General features: G+C 38.7%; 1 protein-coding gene across 1 annotated transcript in view; it reads right to left on the bottom strand.

Annotated features, from left to right (window-relative positions):
* LOC124409708 (cuticlin-4-like) overlaps nucleotides 1-17,157 on the bottom strand; it is a 33,283-nt gene extending 16,126 nt beyond the window's left edge. The window contains exons 1-3 of the mRNA XM_046887493.1: nucleotides 16,511-17,157; nucleotides 12,936-12,973; nucleotides 9,467-9,524 (exon numbers count right to left, since the gene is read on the bottom strand). Of these exons, the coding sequence (XP_046743449.1) occupies nucleotides 9,467-9,524; nucleotides 12,936-12,973; nucleotides 16,511-16,577 (163 nt within the window). The 5' untranslated portion in view covers nucleotides 16,578-17,157. The remainder of the gene's footprint in view (nucleotides 1-9,466; nucleotides 9,525-12,935; nucleotides 12,974-16,510) is intronic.
* Between the last annotated feature and the right edge of the window lie 4,045 nt (nucleotides 17,158-21,202).

Genomic DNA, 21,202 nt, shown 5'->3' with positions numbered 1-21,202 from the left:
ATAAACACCGAATGAAGAAATCGTGGATAAAAATGAAGGCGTGGATAGCTGGACCTGAGAAGAGCCGCAGGATTCGCGATGCAGAGATGAAGAGATGGAAAGGGGCGAGGTGTGCAGGCGGAGAGGTCAGTAACCCCGCAGCGTTGACCGCGCGGACTAAACTGCGCCCATCACCCGAGGAAATCCGAGTTGAAACGGAGGGACGTTAAGGCGTGGATTGCCGGTGCAGTTTAAGATCGATGACCGATGACTGTGCAAGCAAGGGATAAGAAATTTCCTTCCTTCTTTTTCCTCCTTTTATCTTTATCGTAGAAATATTATATGTATCATAAGACATAATATGCTGTTGTTAAGACTACGTATACCTGATACGTACATCATCACGTGATAATAAAACGGTAGTTACATATTATAATCATACACGTCCGATAATTTAAAAATGGTCTTCAGTTCCTCCTCATGAGCTATTGTAACGGTTAAAGGTATGATGTATGTAGAGGATGTGAACTTGAGGAAGCACGTAGTACGCAAAATACGACATTGATTGATTTTTCTCTGCACGCACTTTTGTGTACGATTGCGGTTTTCGTTCCCCGCCGTAACCGTAAGAGCTGACATCGACAGTTAGAAAATATCGCAAGTAATGAGCGAAGCTGCAGTGCTTCCAGCTGTGCGGACTGTTGCTATACAGGAACTGAATTTAGTATCGAACATAAAGTCGCAACGAATTTAACTGTACACCAATATCCACGCAACTTCTTAACACTTCTGTATATCGCTTACGGATATATATTACGGGCTTTTGCATATATTAAATGGTGGTTCTCATTTATCGTTTCCTCTTATCGGTTCGAATCGTTACCTCAATTTAATCCTCGGTTCATTTCACGGTATGTTTTCACGTGATTGGACCCATCATTCTCACTATAAAGACCACAGAACTTGAGGTATAATGTACACTGCTTGATCGATCGTTACTCAAACTTCCTTTTATCGGACGATCGTCTTAATCGTGTAGCTGCATTGTTATGCAAAAATATTGTAACCCGATCTACTGTTTACTTTACTGAAAATCGACGTACACAACCGAAAATGGAATGTTTCGTTTAGTTTCGAACGAAGTGCGGAGCAGCTTGTGAATTTACGCATGTGCAATCGCTTGGTCAGGGAATAACTACGTATTGCAATTCGGAGGCTTGTCGACTTCTTTCTTTTTTTTGTTCTTTTTCTTCTTCTTCTTCTTCTTCTTCAACTTGCCTGTCTGGTCTCGTCTAGTGCTCCCTTCGGGCGATGACTCACCGCCGAGAAGAAGACGAGGCTCCGCGCGAGAACAAAGGAACATCGAACCGCGTTCGATGCCTGTAAACCTGTCTTGGAATTTTTACTCTAACGGCGAAGAAAAAGATTGTTTGAAAAGTCAAAGAGGAATTTAGAAAAATCGGCAATAATCGCGCCTATTGTACCTGAGTTCAATATCAGTGACGTGTCATCCATTTAAGAAAAAAACAACATATACATGATATAAACGTGGTGCAATCGTCGAATTACATCAGTTGAATGGCTGTAGTCTTCACGGGATGCGACATCCGGAAGTCGGGTACTCGACAGACATCCGGTTGTAAGCAACGATCGTACATATACTCTGCCGATTGTATCCACCGCGTGCATGCAGTAGGAAGATGGATTGAATATTTTAGTATGTACCTCGGTTCTTAGGTAGGTAGATACACCTGCGGAAGCGATGCGCGTCTTGAACGCGATCGTAAAATTAAATTTCCGTCGTCTTTCTTTACTTCTTATTTGCAGATTTCTTTATATTCGTACTGTGGTTTTACGTGTTAGCATAAAAAAATCCACTCATTCTACGTACACGTTATACGCAATTATGTCGTAAATATATTTTTCCAATTTTTCATTTAATTATATATTGTTTTAGTATTATATTGAATATACTTCATGTTTTTCGTCGGCGAAGATCGAAGAGAGGACAACCAAAATTTATGTTCTAGACGTTTCTGCTGGGCCCAGCCAGTACTGTTTGTCAGTACTGTTTATCAACAAAGTTTACTACTTTGTTAATTTACGAAACAAATTGTGGAGATTGAATGAAAAGTCATCACCCATTAAATAGAGTCCTTCAAAATTACGCACAACATATTATATGGCGAATACACAAGTAACAGCGTTACACCTATAGACTTAATTCGGATACAGAATCGATCCTTGCAGGCGGTTTAATCACGAAATGTAGGTTAACACGTGTCGTACCCTGTCTTCTAGATCCGTTATAAATACGTCGATTGCTGAGTAGGTATAATGTAGGTTCGTTTATTATTATACTATACACTGCAAGTATCTACTACAAGCGAAGCCCACATTCCCACTGAATAAAGTCTTTCCGCGACTGCAAAGAATATCGGGAAATAAAGAAAAAACAATCCGACAAAAAAATTAATCACAGAAAGCAAAAGAAACGTGGAACGGTCAGCCACAGGCTCGCAGTGGGTACAATTATTGCATAAACTGCGGGCGGCCGAAGATTGTACCGCTGCCTTCTGATACCACAGCCGGTTGCCGTTCCTTTGGAGTACCTTATACCTACCTACCTACTATACTCTGTTGATTCGGAGAGACGAGAAAAATCCTAACGGGATTCTCCTATCCGTGGAGTTTGCCTTCCGAAGCAGAGAGATCGGAACACCGCAGAGTTTGGCGGAAGCAATGTAAAAAATAAACCGGCCCAGCACGTAATATCGTTGTGTTTAAATTAAATAAATATATATAACACCCTTGCGAGTAGTTGATAATAAGCAAAATCCTCGGCATTCTTTTTCAGTCGCTAATTGCATGTTCACTCCGTGGTGCATGGAAGTGCAGGTCTCATATCCGCCGTGATGCTTTTAGCGAATAGTTGTACTTGAGGTAATGATGAATAATTAGGATGGATTAATTGGTTCGGAAGGCCCGAAGCTGTTTGCGTACAAAATATAGACGAAGTAGACGAGGAACCCGTAACGGAAAGGATGAGAACGTTTTTTTACTGACTTTGGCGCACATTCTGTTTTTATTATTTATTTTTGCAGAGATGACCAGGCGGATATAACGATGTGAATTCATCAACTGTAATTAGGTATACTCATGTATGTGGTTATATACTCCGATCTAACCATTCACGGCGAACTTTGGACGTATATACATATATTGTAGATAATGTTAAAAGTTACACGATTAAAGTGTCCAGTCACCAAGATTGGCAAGGAGCCGGGTAATTAGCGATTCTCACGATCAGGATCTCGACTCTGTGATGATCGATACGACACTTCGCACCGGCCAATTACTCTTTATCACGCCTCGTCGTCCTCTTCGTTCATTGCTCTCATTCTATATAATAGAGTACAACGGAGGTATAAATTCTAACGGACCTTTTGTCTGGAGCAATAAAAAATAGCATATATTTAAGACTAATATAGTAACAGAAGTGAAAAAAAAAACTTGTGAATAGAAAGCAAATGCGACAGAGTATATTAAATGGCAGATGAAACTCTTCTTATACCATATACGAACAATTTTTAAAGTTACAGGTTACATACGGATGACGTCATTTGTCTACCGATGGATCAAGATGGATGATGACGAATCATTGCGCTCATATGCAACAATTTCTAGAAGAGGCAAAATTCCTGGCTCATTTCCTGTTTACGACTCCAAAGTCCCAGACATCACCACTCGCCGGTTTTTTTTCTCACCTCAGAAGATGGACGGAGTGATTTTCAAGGTAAGAAGTATCAAGGATCTTATACTTATCGCATACGCATATACCGGTGTAGAGTGTTGTGTATAATACGTATACGGAACTCAGTTCCAAGTAGGTAAATAAGTCTATATCAATAGGTATCTTCTTCTTCTTCTTCTTCTTTCGTTATAACTTCGTTCGTCTTTTTTATCATTCGGCTAAGGCAACTACGGTAGTTTTTATATCGATAATGCGAGAAGAATGTATAATCTCAGCGATGATTTAACGGAAATAATAAGAGTTGACCTCGGTGTTTCTATAAACTAAACACGTTCGACGAGATGCTTAAAAAATTTGCGTCGAGAATAAATTTTAGCATATATGTCAGTATATAATTACAGATGAAAATAAATTCCCATCCGTAGACGAAAACGTTACAGCGACTGAAACTTCGTGAAGAAATATTACCGTTTAATAACAGCTAGAAGAACCCCCGAGCGATTACCTATTCGCAGGCATGCACACGTATGCGTGTAGCATCTACATATTACGTTAATAGATTTGCCAGACTAAAATCAAGGTTCATTGCCTCCGTATATAACTGTACCTCATATACTCTATAATACTGAAAAATGTACACGGGTATGCAGCAGGTAATTGGATTAAATGACCCCGCGTGTATAAGTGTATATTTGTAGAAACAAATAACACGTAAGAATAGTACATTGCGTAACAAGGAGGCAAACTCGGTTTTTTCGGGCCGAACGTAAGTTTGCAATACAAATCGTAGGTCAGCCGAATATCAATATTGCAAATACACGAAGGGAAAAGACCGTTGCCTCTTTGTTGCACACGATTCTCTATATAACTAGAGTATATAACGCGTTTTTTCATGAAAAACGAAATTCAGGTTAGGGTCACGTGACGTCAGATTAGTTCGCAACAGCGCATGCGCACAGTACAGAAAAGCCCACTTTCAACCCCTAGAACTTAAAAGTGGTCTTTTCGGTATCCCGCGATCGCGCATTCGCAGACTCACTCGACCGTCATACAAACATGTACTTTGAGCACGGAAAACACGTGTGAAAAACCGCGTAAGCCATGCTCGCGTCATATAAACATATATATTATATATATATTATGATTTGATGCCGTTTTCTAACATCCAGCAAACTGAAATAATGTAAAAAAAGTCTGAATTTTTCTTTCTCAACACCGTCGACCTTCCCGTTTTCTGTGCAAAGCTGATTGCCGCTCACTTCTTTGCACCTAAATATACGTACATTCACATTGCCGGAAATTGCCGGCGAAAACAGGAAATACGAATAAAGAAACTAACAAAGACTTTGTTCTTCTCTCGGTTCTTCTTTGTGCCTTTTACCAACTTACCGATTCTCCAGTGTTCATATATTTTCAATTTTCTGACACTTGGGGAGTTGATCACCGTCTAGAGACAACGTATTCTACATATAGTGCCCGTAGGTACATACAGTCCAATTACGCATAATATAACTGGGTAGGGAGAGTCATACGATAAGCCTAAAGTCCCTCGTCACAGTGAATTACGCCCGTTGCAAAGGATGTTTATCTCGTCCGTTGTTAATTAACGCTTCGAAAGTGTATAAGCGGTATAAACAGGTAGCCGCATAGGTATTGTTCCATGCTATGCTATATATTACGACAGATCACAATGAGAGATTTGCAATCAACACGACATCCCGGGGCGAAGCGAGCCTAAAGAAAAATAAACGCCGTTGCTGTATCATCTCCAAAGCTGGCAAAAAACTTGTCGAGCATAATATCTCAGAGTCTCTACAAGTGTAACGTTCATAGGCAGGTGCGTCTGTTATACACTTGTTGTAAGTACCCAAGTTATAGGTGTACATAGGTAGACCCCATATATGCAAACATTATGCGAATAGGCCAATTTGTTCCTTGCGGAGGAGCAAAAACTTACCCCCATCAGCACTAGTGCTAGATCATACATGATGCGAGATTGCATTGCATATATGGACGTACACGGTTATCGCATACACCTATCTATAACTGCTACCGATGCGTGTGTCAATCACACATCTCTTATCTCGTACATCCTACCACACGAAGATCGACCCGAGTCACGTTACACGCAGGATCTATAATAATCCATTCCGTATAGATTATAGCCGAGATCGCTCCTAGCTGTTGTTCACGTCGCCTTATTTATCGCCATGACTCGCAGTTATGTTATTTTCAAGACTCACATGAGCGGCGGTGAAGAGGTGCAGACGTAATTGGTTTGAGTAGTAACAGATTTTTCCATACCTTTGTACGGAATCGAGAACTCACAATATCGCATGTTCGAAGTTTGAATATCTAGTGTGACACTTCGCTCACGTGCACTTTATGAAATATGTTATTGTTGGGCGCCAATTGCTTTTGCAATGATTATCTAGAGAACAAATCAGAAATTTAAAAGCGGAGAGCAATGAGATCCTTCGCAGGACGTTTGGACTTCACCATGAGCTATGAATAATTGTGATACAGGCAAATGATGGTAGGCATAAGAGTGAAACTACACATCCGAATAGCTATACTCATGCATACTAAACTAAAAAATAAACCTCAGGAAGTTAATAAAAATTGGATTTTGACAGACAGACAGACCAAAGTACGATCTGCGATGCGCGGTGAAATGAATTGATAAAATTATATGGATAAATGAAATGGACTACTTCTGACACGTTACACTAGCATGGATGTGAGTTATTATACAAGTCGTTTTTCTTATAGCCGTAATTTCTAAAGAGAAAAAAGTAGTTCAAACCGGCGAAAACGTGCTCGACCATTTTCGGAGAAACCCTTGTATTTAACTACAGCCAGTACGTGGGTACTTAACAATGGAGAAACTAGTTAAACTTCTATTCATTCAAGCTAATTTTTATTAGAGTGGAATGTGTATTATAAATATGTATATAGGGTATTCCATACCAATTCAACTTACTACAAAACTTGACATTTTTGATTCGGCTGAGACTTGGCTATCTTTTTGCATTTCGTGGAAAAAGGTTCCCTGATTGTTATCAACTTTTTTTCCGAAATGTTCATGAGATATGAATTTGTGAAGGTTTTAATAATTTTTTTTCAACTGCTTATAACTTTTTGAACAATCCATCAATTTGAGTTTTTTCAAATTGTGTGTTTTCAAGTGAACTTTTTGAAAACGTAATGCAAACAAACATCAAAAGCTTTTTTACTGAAGTTATCTTAATTTTCAGATTAAAATCTTTTTTTTTGCACTCGAGTGTATCGGTCGATTTTTTTTTAAATTCTCCAAAAAAATTACTGTCTATTCCACAAATTTTAAGCCTGGTCTTAGCGTGGGGAAGGGGCGGGGTTGAAATTCGGAATTTAAAAAGTTCCGAAAGCTCAAAATTCCGAATTTTTTTCGTGACGGAACTTAAAGTAAAGAAATCAAAATTTGACGGAACGACGCTCAAAGTTTCGAAAGCGCGAAGTTCCGAAAGCACAAAATGCCAAAAGGGCATAACTCCGAAAAGTCAAAGTTCCGAAAGGGCGATAATGGGAAAATTAAAAAATTTCCACTTTGATTGTTCTTCATTTAGAATTACGATATTTTTACTTTTGGAATCCTGGTAATTCTGATTTTTTGTTTTTCTGATTTTTTACACACACTCGTTGAGTAAACTACGCTGTGTGAGTATATTTTAATATTCGGAATTTTATTCTATCGAAACTTGAATTTTGGGACTTTAAGCGGTCGGGCTTCCGACCATTCGAAACTGTGTTGTTTCGTAAAAATTTGATATCTTTAGTTCAAATTTCACCATCAAATAATTCGAAATTAGGCGCTATCGGAACTTTTCAAATTTGGAATTGCAGCCCAGTCCTGCGGGAAATCGACTTTTCTACTTTTCATTTTGAATTTCTAAACTTGATGAAATTTCTGTTTATTTAAAACTTCAAACAGTACTTTTAATGGCTTTATACAAAGTCTTATTAAGCATATGAATAGTAAAAAGTTGTAAATTAAGGTAATCGGATGTTGTGAAAATCATATATCAGTATTTGGAACGCGATTTTTATTCTCAATTTTTATTTTTATTATCCTTGTAGTTTGAATGTTTTACATAAATGATTTTCATTCAAGCTTGAAATCATTTTCAACGTATCATCCATGGTGCAAATGGATGTTCGTGTTTTTTACGAATTATGACTGACTTTATTAAAGCCTTGCCTAAAGATGCTAAACAAATTTACTATTTTTCTGATCGAGTCTGACAAAAATTCAAAAACTACAAAAATTTTATAAATCTTTAGTATTACGAAGAATATTTGGGAATGAATGCTGAATGGCAGTAAAGAACCTTGAATTGTGACGGCGTTGAGTGCGATAAAAACAGTAGCAGCACGAGCAAGTCTTCAGTCACCATTCAATCAACAAATTTCAACATGTCAAAAGTTATGCGAATAGACTAAAAAGCCAACTAACTTACCAAACATCGAAGTAGAGTTTTAAACAACTCCAGATTATGATAACATACCAATAATCTTAATATTCGATGTAAGTACAACGGCTAAAACAACAACAGGAATTCGATAACTCTATTGCGTAATTCCAAACAAAGATTGGTTTTTAACATTGAGAGTGATTTCAAGCAAAGGAATTTGATATTTTTTCGCATTGCATTGTCAAAAAGTACGCTTAAAACACACACAATTTGGAATAAAAAAAAAAAAAAAAAAAACCGTTCAAACTAAAGGATTTAAAATAAAATTATATTGAAAGAATGATTATTAAAATTTTCGAAAATTCGTGACGCATAAACGGTTTCTCAAAAAAATATGCAAACAATCAAGTTTGCCAGTGTTTTTTATCGCACGAGAGCGCGTCTAAATTTCCTATACGTAGGTTTAATTGAAACATTCCGCTATATTTATGGTACTGATGTCTAATATTATTCAATCTGCAGTTTTCACCTTTTGCAAGTTAACGAAAAATGAACCCGAGAACCTTGTTTATTAATTCCATAGAATGTTCCTGGTGTATCGTTCTCCTAATTTTTCCACTTATCACAAATTGAAAAAAATGATCATGTTGAAGGCGCGACATTCGTACCAACATATCTCATCCGGTGCGGAAGTGGATCTCGCTGTAAGGGTGAACCAACATACCTACGTACACATTCTTTATAGTAGACCGAGAAACGATGACCTTCCGTTTCGAGGGAAGGAGGAAGGTGAGCGCAGAATCGTGCGACCTAGATTTCAGATCATCCACGCGAGAGTACATACAAGTCTAGAATGAGTCTGCAGGTACGGCATCCGTCTTTGGCACTACATACTCTCCATTATGAAAGAGCGTATGTATAACAGTAATGAAGGGAAAGAGAGAAAAAGAAAGAGAGAAATATGATGATGAACATTGAAAGAGAAGTTTTTATTTTCACCGATTCATTGTGCATGCAGTGTAAGCGCAAAAGCACTCCGTTATTAAAAATCAACCGTTACAACGTATTAAATTGATAACAAAGATTACAATAAAAAAAAAAAAAAAAAAAAAACGACTCGCATTTAGGGATTTTGTTAGATACATCAGTGAATAGTGTTACAGTGTTATGTATGTATATAGTTCCTTATTATTATTTGTGAAGTTAAAATTCAACAGAACGTTCATATGTTTCATCCATAGTTTGTTTAATATCTGATTATTGTTGAATGCGGCATACTCACTGGTCGGTAGGGCAGGTATTTGGGCGGCATGTGTAGTACTGTGCCTCAGTATTGTGACCTGGAACAATGAGCAGAAAAAGTTGAATTTATGTCGTCAAGAATCGATCGTTGGAAATGGAGTGATTGGAAATCAAATGTGCCCAACGCACTGTGATTCGCTCGATATAATGATACGATGAATAGAGAGCAGTTGTCCTGCGACCATGTGACGCGTCTCCATAATTCATCGAATACTCAGATACCTCAGATACCTTGGATCCTTGGATGAAGAGGATCTATTCTCGGCAATAAATGGTTCGGAGACTTTATAACCGGCTCGGGAACGAACAAACCACTCGCTGAGCCACTTTCATCTCTTGGGGATAACGACGAGTGTTATATTATACCAACTTGCCGTGTGCAGACTGGATTGATAAATGAAAATAAAAGTGCCCTACAAGCTGCAGGCATTCTTCCTTCTCTGTCGTTAATTAATGCTGTGTATGATACGTATAATTAGAATTCGGGATTTATAGAGCTACCTGTATAATTGTAAAAACAAATGCAGTCGCTGTTATATATTATTTTCAAATCTTTCATATTATGAAGTACATGAATGATATAATGTGATACGAATAAATCGGACGTATATTGAAAAGTTTATACGCCTTGCTTGCTATACATATAAGGTAAACTGACGAGAACAGCGGGGATACAAGAACCTTGGCGAGTTTTACCTGCCACGGCAGTAGTGGAGCGGGAGAATTCGAAAGGGAGGAGTAAAAGACGTATGGCCTAAACGTTGTAAAGCGGCTGGCTCGAGTATAGGCCAGAAAAAAATCTGCACGAAAGTTTGGATCCAGTGACGTGGATCGACCGATGTTCGAGGTTAATATTATAAAGCAACTCCAACATTGGGAAATCGGTCGCCTTCACCGTGAGGCCTGATGACATCTATACAACGTCGCGAATTTTTACCCAGTCATCTTTACATACCCGAAATACTTTCTCTTCGTATTTTATATTAAGACTGTCATGATTACCCCTTTCGTGCGAAAAATCCAAGTCGCGTCATTTTCAACATACATCGGACGAAATTTTGAGAAATGTGAAGAAACAAATGTCTCGACACTATGGTCGTGAAGAATTTTGAAAATGAGTCAATCGATTCGAGAGGGTAAAGCACTATTTGAAAAATAAATTTGCAAACCCTGCGAGTACGTGATACGTGCGTTTTTTGTATGAGCGTATGAGACTTCACAGCATGCGAGGGACAAGATACGCCAAGTCCGGTCAGTTCGTCGGATGACTAACCAGTTCGCAAGGCAAGTCGCAGTGGTGGGCGTCCTTATATGTCCACTATATATACGTGTACATGGATAACATGACGTCATTTGAAATGCTGTTGCTGGTGCTGTGTCGGCGCCGTGGTCCCATGGACCATGCGTTTGGAATACAGACGAAGCAGCGATGTCGCCAAACGTGTTCGTCGAGCTATATCGATTCTCTCGATAAAAATCGGTATACGTTGTCCACGCACACGTCTATCCATTCGCAATATGTACGCGAAAAACTTTACTTGTATCCGCGTACATACATTGCGTATTAAGGCTGTAGGGTCTCGCGGAGGCGGGCCACCAAGGATGACGTCCTACGCAGAAATCGGCACGTATAGGAGTAAGTTGTACTTTCAGAGATCCGCGACTATACCACGTCAATCGTAGCAACAACAGTACAGGCAACAATAATCAAAACACGGCGACTAGAAAGTAAATTTCACAATTTCTCAAAATGGGGTTTGGGATGCATGGACGTGTTCTCAATTTCGAATCTGCTATTCATTATTCGTGAATATTCCTCTGTTATCTCCGTATATTTATTTGACCGACCGCGCGATCACTGTGACCGAAAGCACTTATCCTGCAATAGGAAAAAACCTATGCGTATACCTATATAATAAACCTGAATGCCGGCAAAGAGTAGATCGTCCCGAAGAGGACTAACGCAAGGTTGTGTTACTACTCTGCACTCTGCAATACGCGTAAGTAGCTGCTGTGGTGTCGTAGAACGTGCCGCATGCCCACATATGACGAAGACAGCCTCCGAAGTAGGCAAATCGCGGATCAAGATGATTTAACTCGGTCAATTACACAATACATGTATGTATAGTATATACATAGGTATAGGTATACAGTATTCGCACAATATGCGTCGTTGCGCCTCGACGGCATTTCCAATCCTCGACACATTTATCTACCACCTTCCATCCACCTTAAAATTTGGCATATTTTTTTCTTATTCCTACGTGAGCCTTGTTCCAATCACAATTGAGCTAGCGTTGAATTCGCACGCGGTTTGCACTTCATGCAATTTAAATTGCTATATACAAATGCCATAACTTCCTATCATCTTATTACGTATGAATGGATACGATACGTTAGTAAAACTCGCCGCTTGCGAGAGAGAAGTAAAAGTAGGCGGGGCCCTGACGACATTCGAATAGATTATGTCTCGCGACGATTGGCCATACTTGCTCTCGGGCCGCTCTTTAATCTTTATCCGCAGAATGAGATGAAAACTGCACACATACTTAAATCCCCTTTTACGTTGACACTTGATGGCGCGATGATTGATAATCAATCTCTTTCTTTTCAAGAGTCAATTTCACTTTCATCTCTGTCAAAATGAAAGAATATATGACGTATATAGAAAGTGTGCGTCGAAGTCACTTGCCTGAAACAATTAGCCAAGCGACTTTGGCATTTGGCATTGAAAAATACGGATATAGCCATTAATACTTCATGCCTTGTTTATATTGTGGAGTCCAATTCGACGGGTAAAATAATATCATTTTTCATGTACTAATTAATAACCAACGCAAAATGAAATGCATTCATCGCACCATTCGCTATAGATGTGATTCGTGAAAACATTAGTGCTTATAAACGCGTACGGATATAAGTATATCGCGCTTAAACGGGTCAATGGAACTTAGCAAAGATCACAATTGGCCAGCGTGCGCGGTTTACGCATACAGACGTAACACATGGGTGTATGGGGTACGTTGTATTGTATGATAAGAAAAGGAATCACTGCACTCGGACACACGTGCTCTGAAAACATAGCATCACTATCCCTACCGGTGTATGCGTACAATAATCATTATCTGACAATACTTGAGTTTAGTTGTTGCGAACTCATTTTCTCATACTTGATGGAAAAGACTTAACGAAAAAAATAATTTTTTTAACAGTACAACGGCAAGGTCATCGTCCCTAATTGTTGTTTATACACCTCGGAAAATTATCTGCAGAAGGCAATCTGCAAACTTGAAACTATAAAGTAAATTCAGGACAAACATTGAAGAAAGTGCAATGTAATGTATAATATAAAAGTCGAGCGATAGCACTATTGTTAATCATTGACGTAGAGCATAGATCAACATTATGGCTAAAAAAAAAGAATGATTAGGAATAATTGTTTTACTCACCAATAGAATTAGCAGCGTGGCCTCTCGCCTCACCATGGCTAAAATAAAAGAGAAAGTCTTATTAATATCTGGGTCGAACAGGCGGCGGCATTGCACCTACAGAGTAAGTCTTTTGCGCGTAAGTACACTATACACGTATATGTATACATTACATGCATGTAATTTCCCTGTTATAGACACACCGCAGATACTTTCGTCTTCTCCGAGTTTTCTATAGATTTTCTAATATCTGTATGTATCGGTTACAGTTTCTACGAAGGGACGCGAGGTGGTGAGGATATCGCGAAATGGGTACCGACACCAACGACGAGGAGACGCGGAGATTTCACTCCTGGAGTCAGCGAGCCGACGGTCCCGCCTACAAGCTGTTCTCCGCAGGCGGCAACGAGATCTCGTGTGTGTATGCGTGAACCTCGATCAACGTTTTCGCCTCGGCTAGTAGTGGCCCCGGTCTCTTGAGAAAGTAACACATTAAATACGGATAAATTGCGTTCACTTTTTAGACTGCCATGCCTGCGGACCGGGCCAGCTGACGGCTGACTGTTGACCTCGGAAACTGCTCGCATCCATACCCTAATCCAAAGGTTTAACGATCACGATGAAACGGTGCGCCATGAGGAATCCACGACTTCGTGAAATTTGTGCGCAGATATCGGGACTTTGTTTTTTCTAAAGACCGACCTAAGCTTTGGTTTCGGGCAAAGTTGGACGAAACTAGCGTTCTAAAAATAAAGTTATTTGCTAATAAATTGAAGTCTTTTATTTAGTCAAATCGAATAATTTGTTACAAAGATATGGGAAAAACACTAGATGTCAGGGTATGATGAAAATTTAACTAATTTTAACTCAACTACATTACTTTCGGTTTCGGTTACGGTTTCGGCCGAGCCTAACTAAAAGAGGAGAAGATTATTATTCGGTTACGGTTTATGAGGATAAAGTTAGTAATGTTACTGTAACAATGGATGTTCAGGAGAAATCGTTACTTCGCACTTTTAGGATCGTCTGAAATTTGATAAACCATGATAAGCAAGACATTCTCATACTTTTAAAAGCCAACTCCTTGAAAGTAATTCAGAAATTGCACAGTAATGATTTTATCCCTGATATTTCGTTACGTTAGCGTTACTAACTTGAGCCTAATCGTTACGGTTTCGGTTTCAACTGAAAATCGTGTCTCGGTCGGACATTAGTTTTTTCCGTCTTTTTCTTCCTCCAGTTTCTGTGAGATTAACAGGATCACGACACTGCCAAAGCTCATATCTCCCGTTCGGTTTGTCCTTGTATACCGGAAAAAGGTTCGGACATCGCAAAACGTACCAATCAGACGTTCCGGATGCTCGCCTTGAGCAGGAGGAAAAATCAGAGTCAGGGTGGATCAGGGAATAACACACGGTCGATCGGTTCGCTGATGTTTACTTGGTAAACCGTGTTTCTTGTTTACAACCGCATCGCAAAGATAAATAGTAAAAATCTGAGCCCACGGGGTAAAGTAAGTACAGCTTCTGGAGCGAACCGCAATGTTCTTTGTCAAATTTTACGGTGGACGCCTCCGTACCCCGGCACGCTGCATAGTCGGTTATAAAGTTTGACGAAGCAGAGAGGAGAACCGTTTCCTGACTCTTCCTTAAACACCCCTCTTCTCAGATTCCCAACGGCAATTTCTCCTGCCAGCCAATTTCAACAACTACCCATAACCGAAAGATTTCGAACACGTACGGATCGGGATAAGGTGACGTCGACTCATTGTTGTCGAAAACTCGAATTGCATAACTGATAACTACACGTAGAATATGAATACCGCATAAGCTGCGCAAAGAATCGTTAATTTCTAGATCCGCGGCTGCAGCTACTGGCTACTCCTGTACACTGTAGGACCGATAGACGCTCAAAGAATAATTATTTAGAGAAAATAAAAAATAATCCTAAAAAAGCGTGCATCGAGAATGATTTCAAAGACGGGTTGGAGGGAAGCGGACGAGGCGATTCCAACCATGCACCTTTCGATTTTTACTCCGGAAGCAGGTGGACGGTGAAGAAAAAAAAAGAACAGTGCATGAGTAACGTGCACACGTAGGTGTAACGGACACGTGTCTGATTCTCATTCCTGCAGGAGAACCACAACCACTAAACCGATCAAGACGAGAGCAGGCTTAGGTATAACGCATGCAGCCGAACTTTCGTAAAAGATTTTCTACGCTCGGTTATCGACCTGCAGGCAGTATCTTGGAGGTGCATCGTCGCAGGCATCCTTGATAAAACGTTCTTCTCTGATGACATTAAAACCCGAGAGTAGAAACGAAGTAAGAAGAAGCGGGGAAGCTAGTATGAGAAGGGAATTGAAGGTCACGGTCGACTGAAGGGCATCCAACTATAAGTGCTCCGAGGAGAAGATCAGAGAATTTACTCGGACCTATAAGTTATTGTACGTATGGCTTTCGATGTAGCAAAAGCACAATCAGAATCTCGCAATATTTCGTTCGCGAGGATACTTGCCGAGAATAAATATATCAAAGTATCGATGGACGAAAATACTTGACACGTGATGATTTCTTTGTCGGTACGAGTCAAGGATAAATAAGGTATGCACGGTATATATATAATGTATATGCATGGTATTGAATATATCGGTTGCGCCCTATCCATGCAGAGTCTGGTGAATAGTCGAGTCTCCAATCCCCGTTTGAAGGACGACTGCCGAGGCACCGTGGCCATTGCTCGAATGTGTCGACAAGCAAGCCTTTAAGTATCGTCTATCGACCGTAGGACTACCCGGCGGATATTAAGTACGGGGAACTGAGTGATCTTGCGGTCAAGATCTTTTCGATCGACCTCGCAATTTGAAAAATCTAGGAGCCCCACGGGAGAGTAGACTATATTTCAACGAAAGGTCGTCGGTTATATTATAGAAGACGAACGAAAATTCTCGACAATTGTCCACGGCACATAGGCGGTAAATGTACAGGTAAAAATTTCGTAACAGTCTGCAGAACATGCGGCATAAAAAAAACGTGTTATCGTTATACCGCGCGGTACAGCAGCGTATTTACACAAGCTGCGCGGTAAGCAAGTGATATTAAATACATGCGGAGCTCTAGGTATTGTAGAAAATATATGCGCGATCGATCGGTTTAGTTACGAGTGCAAGTTTAATTTCAGGCCATTTTGCCACTTCTGGCTTTCTCATTCCGTAAGTGTTTAATTCGGTTTCGGAACAAGCGAGAACAAAGTATGCGATCTGGCAAGAATGTCTGTTACGCATATTAGACGATGCATAAGTCATGTACCGATTACAATTGCAAAGAGAATACAGTAATATCAGCAGCGGAAATATAATATGGTGAGGACAAGTCGAGCTGCAGTCTGCAGCCGATTATATTTGGATCGTATATAATTAATGTGCGGAGGAAGCTGAAAAACCTTGGGCTCCTTTTCGTCGCACACTGTAATTAATTGCTTTTAAACGACTTATGATTTCAACGCCTACGCCGAAGTAATGAGTAACCCTCAGGTTGCCCACCCACGGAAAATTTGTATGCATTCATTTATAACGATAACAAGGTTTACATTCTCACCTGTTTTATGCTGGTATAACTTTCTGCAGGTAAATGTATCCAAATGAGGGAAAAAAATAACTTTCATCACAAAAGTTAATAATCCGTCACCCCGCGGCCTCACTGCTCTGACGATCAAACGATAATTAACGCTATCGTCAATATCGAATTTTACGCGAAAGTTGAATTTATTTATCTGTGCAAAACGTTATGTTGTCATGTGATGCGGATTTCTGATAAAACAATGTAGTTGTTGTTCAATATAGGAGCAAGAAATCATCGGACTATAGCCTTCGGTCGAAACGACAAAGATTCTTATTATAAGTAATTAGAACTGATGGATGATCTTTACTTCTCCCTTTTCCGCTCCCAATCGATCGAATATGTTTGATTTATAAACCTTCAACACGTGTCTCGATATCAAATCCATCATCCTTCAGGTTTCCACTGACAATGTGTATCGTACATCGGAATAATTCGATAAACAACTGTGGTTTCCTTCATTTAATCTGACCGCTGTAATATTCACCAGTAAACCATAATTCATTGTCCATCGATTTCTTCGACGATAATGCTAAAAACCTTTCAAATTATATGTCGGATGTGTATTGCACCCTAATATAACGACCAGAATTTACCGCGCTTTATTTTTCGACATGTTTTTGGTATAACGTCCAAATTTTCATCCTCGCGTTACTCGAGATTACAAGATAATTTTTAATCGGTTTATAGCACAAGTAATTATCGATTTACGTACAGACGTTACAATGATACACGCTTTGCAGTCGATCGACGCTTTCGTCTTATTGAATACTTTCGCTTATCGTTCGTCGTTGTTGTTGTTGTTATAGTTGTTGTCATCAATATTATTAATATTATTAATATTATTATAAATTCATTTTACGGGCACGACACTACACTTGCTTTCGGGATTGATTATCCCGCTACCCTCTGCGACTCCGAGCTGGCACAAAACTCGGCGTCCTTAACGTTCGGCGGGAGAATCGAGACTGGCTACCCAAGTACCCAAGTACCCAGGCTACCCAATTCCCTGGGTTTCTCAACCAACAGCGTATACGCGCGCTCTCCAAGCTCGAGTATTATTTTACTCTCTCATCGGTGGAGGCATGGATTCTCGTTCTCTCTCTTTTCTTCCACGCCAACAGCCCGCCGCACATTTCTTGATCTTGGCGTGTTGGCGAAAGGTATCCTCCTCCGTCATCCATCTACCTTCAGCCCCCCGCCGCCCGATTTGACGATGCTGCATAGAGTCATCGCCCAAATTGAACACATCAACCACCGACTCGCAACCGGCTTGGGTGTATATGCATATTTTGCGCAATCTAATTCCTCTCCTGGATACAATTGAAAAACCAAGAATTTCATGAGAGACATAGCGAATTTCGAAATGCAGGTCGATCATTCCGAAGAAAACGATCAACCACCCGACCCTTGAATGATGAGATGCATACATGTGATAAGATCTACTTAGACGAGTCCTGCGAGCACAAGAAACATCAGAATTATCCCAAAACAGTGAACCAAAAGTTCCGCAATGCGAATATGGCACAATATTTTTAAATGATGGTTGCTATGTAGTATGTCTTAATACATCTCAATTATACCAACCAACGTTTACCTGCATTCTTCCCTACTGAAAATGCGAAAAATTCTCGACAGGATCGGACACGTTTTGGACAGGATACTGACAGACACGGACAGATACGAATCGAATCTGTCAAGTTTTATCAGGAAATCTTATCTATATCCTATCCGAACGTGTTAGATTGTGTTAGACATTTTTTGTAGGGTTGATAGCCCCCAACTATTCCACATTTCATATTCAATTCACGGTCAAAGATCTGTTCACGAGAGCCGCAAGTCCATACTCGCGTTTTTAAGGTTTCTAGTGATCCCAGAGTACTCGCGCTCTCTGTTATGAAATACTAGGGTTTTCGACACTAATTTCCGACGGGTAGATATCGGTAACTGATCCATGTTTACCTTGTTGATAGTAAGTAATGCAGAGCGGATCTACCGTTGTATTTACCTGTATTTAACTATAGGAAATTAGTGCCAAAACACTTTCGCTCCAGAGGGCGCTAGTACTCGAGATTTATAGTCGAACGTGAGTCGAAGATGGTATACTGCAAAGTCAAGCCATAATCACTAAACTGAATCTATAAATGTGACTGAAGATATATAAAGACCTATAGCCCTGGGTTATTTATCGTAACCGGGCTAATTTTTTCGGGCCTGACTGAGCCCGCTGGTATTGAGAGTTTCCCGTTTTATCAACCGAGCAACTAACTACGCCGATAAACGAAGTTCTTCGTAACCAACAACTATCGCGTGCAAGACGTTGGTAACGTACCATCGTCATCGTGGAATTGAAAAGTTGAGAAAATCCCGTACAAGAAATATGTAACACCGGAATTATACAACGGAAAAATAAAAATCAATCAAATATATGAACGAATATCATTTATATTTACCTAAATATGTCAAATCTTTTAGGCTATTGTGGCATCTTTAAGACGTTCAATTTACTTTTTCAAAGTTTTTTTACAAAGTCAACTTTGAGACGCAAATATTTTGAAAAAATTTGACACTACTTCATTTTTAGTTCCAATCGTTTCAAGATTGTTCTTATGAAGAATTTTTTTGCTTTCTTGAGCCGTATTAAAATTATGAAATGAAACACCCTTAATCGCAAGTTCTGAAAACATACGAAAAATTCTGAAAGACTCTTCTCTTTGCCAGAAGCACGTTGAAGATATCTCGAAGGCTGAACCTATTTTCAGAGTTTTTTCTAAAATTTGGAAGCGGTAATTTATTTTACCTTCTGAATAATATTGACGTACTTATCAAACCATATTTTTCTTTTCTATTGTTGAAATGCTAAATATTGATTATTGTAAATTCATAGCTTTGTGAAGCGCTGAAAAAAGGGGGAAGAAATCTTTTACTCAAAGAGCAAATTTTGAAACGTTCAGAATTACATAATTAACATTATTGAAAAATCAAAAACATTATCCGTAAAGTCAATTTTTATCTTTTCGACTGTACGTACTACTGATATCAAAAGTTACTCATACAGTAGAACGTCGGTCAACCGAACGAACGCTTATCCAAACTGGCTGAGAACCCTGCGTCCCGCTCTTCACCGCGAGAATTTTTTCAAGCGTCGATTGCGCCTGTTATGTATATGCATATTTTATTACAAGGCTGTCTCCTTTTTAAAATAAGTTGCAATAAAAGTAATTGAAGTTATTATAAATATAGTTTTTATTGGTAAATTGCTAAATAAAAGTGTATAGTTCGATTATCCGAAGAAACCGGTTTTACGAATACCTAGTCTAGTCAGCAGGAAGCTGTTTTACTATTTTTAGTTAGAGTTCTCCTAAAAATGTAGTTGACGTGTCATTCGATTCGGAATCGCGTCAAGAAATTTTTTGGAAAAATTCAAGATCCGCAAAAAAAAGTTTCAAAATTTATAAACAATTAAATAAAAAAAAGGGGAGTTTCGCTTTTCGAGAATATCTCAAAAACTGTTACAGATATCGCAGATGTAAAAAAATATTCTTGAAAAGCTAGGAATTTCCTACAAGAATGTCTTAACTCCCGGAATTCTATCACCAATATTTATAATTTTAATCTGCAGGTGAATATGGGGCTGAAAATGGGCGATGTGACGACCGTACGCTCGGCACGATTCAGTCATATTTACAACAAAACAATCTTTTAACCCATTAAATATTAATATTAAGAAACTAAAAACTTCATGTACCATTTAGATACATAAATGAACTATAATCCGTAGACATTTTTTTTCGATTTTTGCTTCGATTAAAAGCTCAATTTATTCATTCATCATCAATCAATTTATTGTTTAATGGTGTATAAAAAAGATTTGAAGTGTCTTTGCCGTATTGGTAATAGTTGACAAGTTATTCGCACCGCAATGATAAATAATCGAAAAGAAATGGCCAACTCGAAGAAATGAGAATATTTGAAATTATGTAAAAAATAGAAAAAAATATTTGTATCAAAAAGTAGTGCATGGTTGTTTCCGTGTTTTTTGTTAGTATCTGAAAAAAATATAATACGGATGTTCATTTGTTTATAACAGATTATTTATTAAATAATCAATTAAGATATGAACAAAAATTTTTTTTGTCAGAATATGAAAGAGTACTCCAAATAATGAATTTTAAAGGAAAAATGGTTCTTTAATGTCGATTTTTAGCGACGAACAAAAATTGTTGGTTAAGAAATGCTTTTTAAAATTTATACCAATAGAAATTATATAATAATATTTAAAAAAATATAATTAAGGAAATTCGTTTTAAGAAATGATTTTTTTCCTGAAAATGATTGTTTTTATCGACTATCTAACTGTCAAAAACAAATTTTTGATAATGTCATTCGTTTATAAAAATTCTTTAAGCAATCAAAGTAAAAAAAATTTTAAATTATTTTTATATAGTCTGCAGTGATTAGAGATTGGAACAATCAAAACATTTTCATTCCTTAAATTCTTGATTAAAACATGAAAAATCGAAATTCAAAAAGTTTATAATCGGGGATCTCTTTCAAACCCTCTGGAGAATGGATTACACAAGTTGTGAAAAATTTCAGGTTCTTAGTTTAAGAATGACAGGGGTTTTTATGTTGACAAAAAGTTTCTAGGCGCGATTCCGAATCGAATGA

This window comes from Diprion similis, chromosome 8 (assembly GCF_021155765.1).
Source record: "Diprion similis isolate iyDipSimi1 chromosome 8, iyDipSimi1.1, whole genome shotgun sequence".
Classification (NCBI taxonomy): domain Eukaryota; kingdom Metazoa; phylum Arthropoda; class Insecta; order Hymenoptera; family Diprionidae; genus Diprion; species Diprion similis.
Note: the sequence above shows the minus strand (reverse complement) of the source record. Positions and strands in the feature narration are given on the sequence as shown.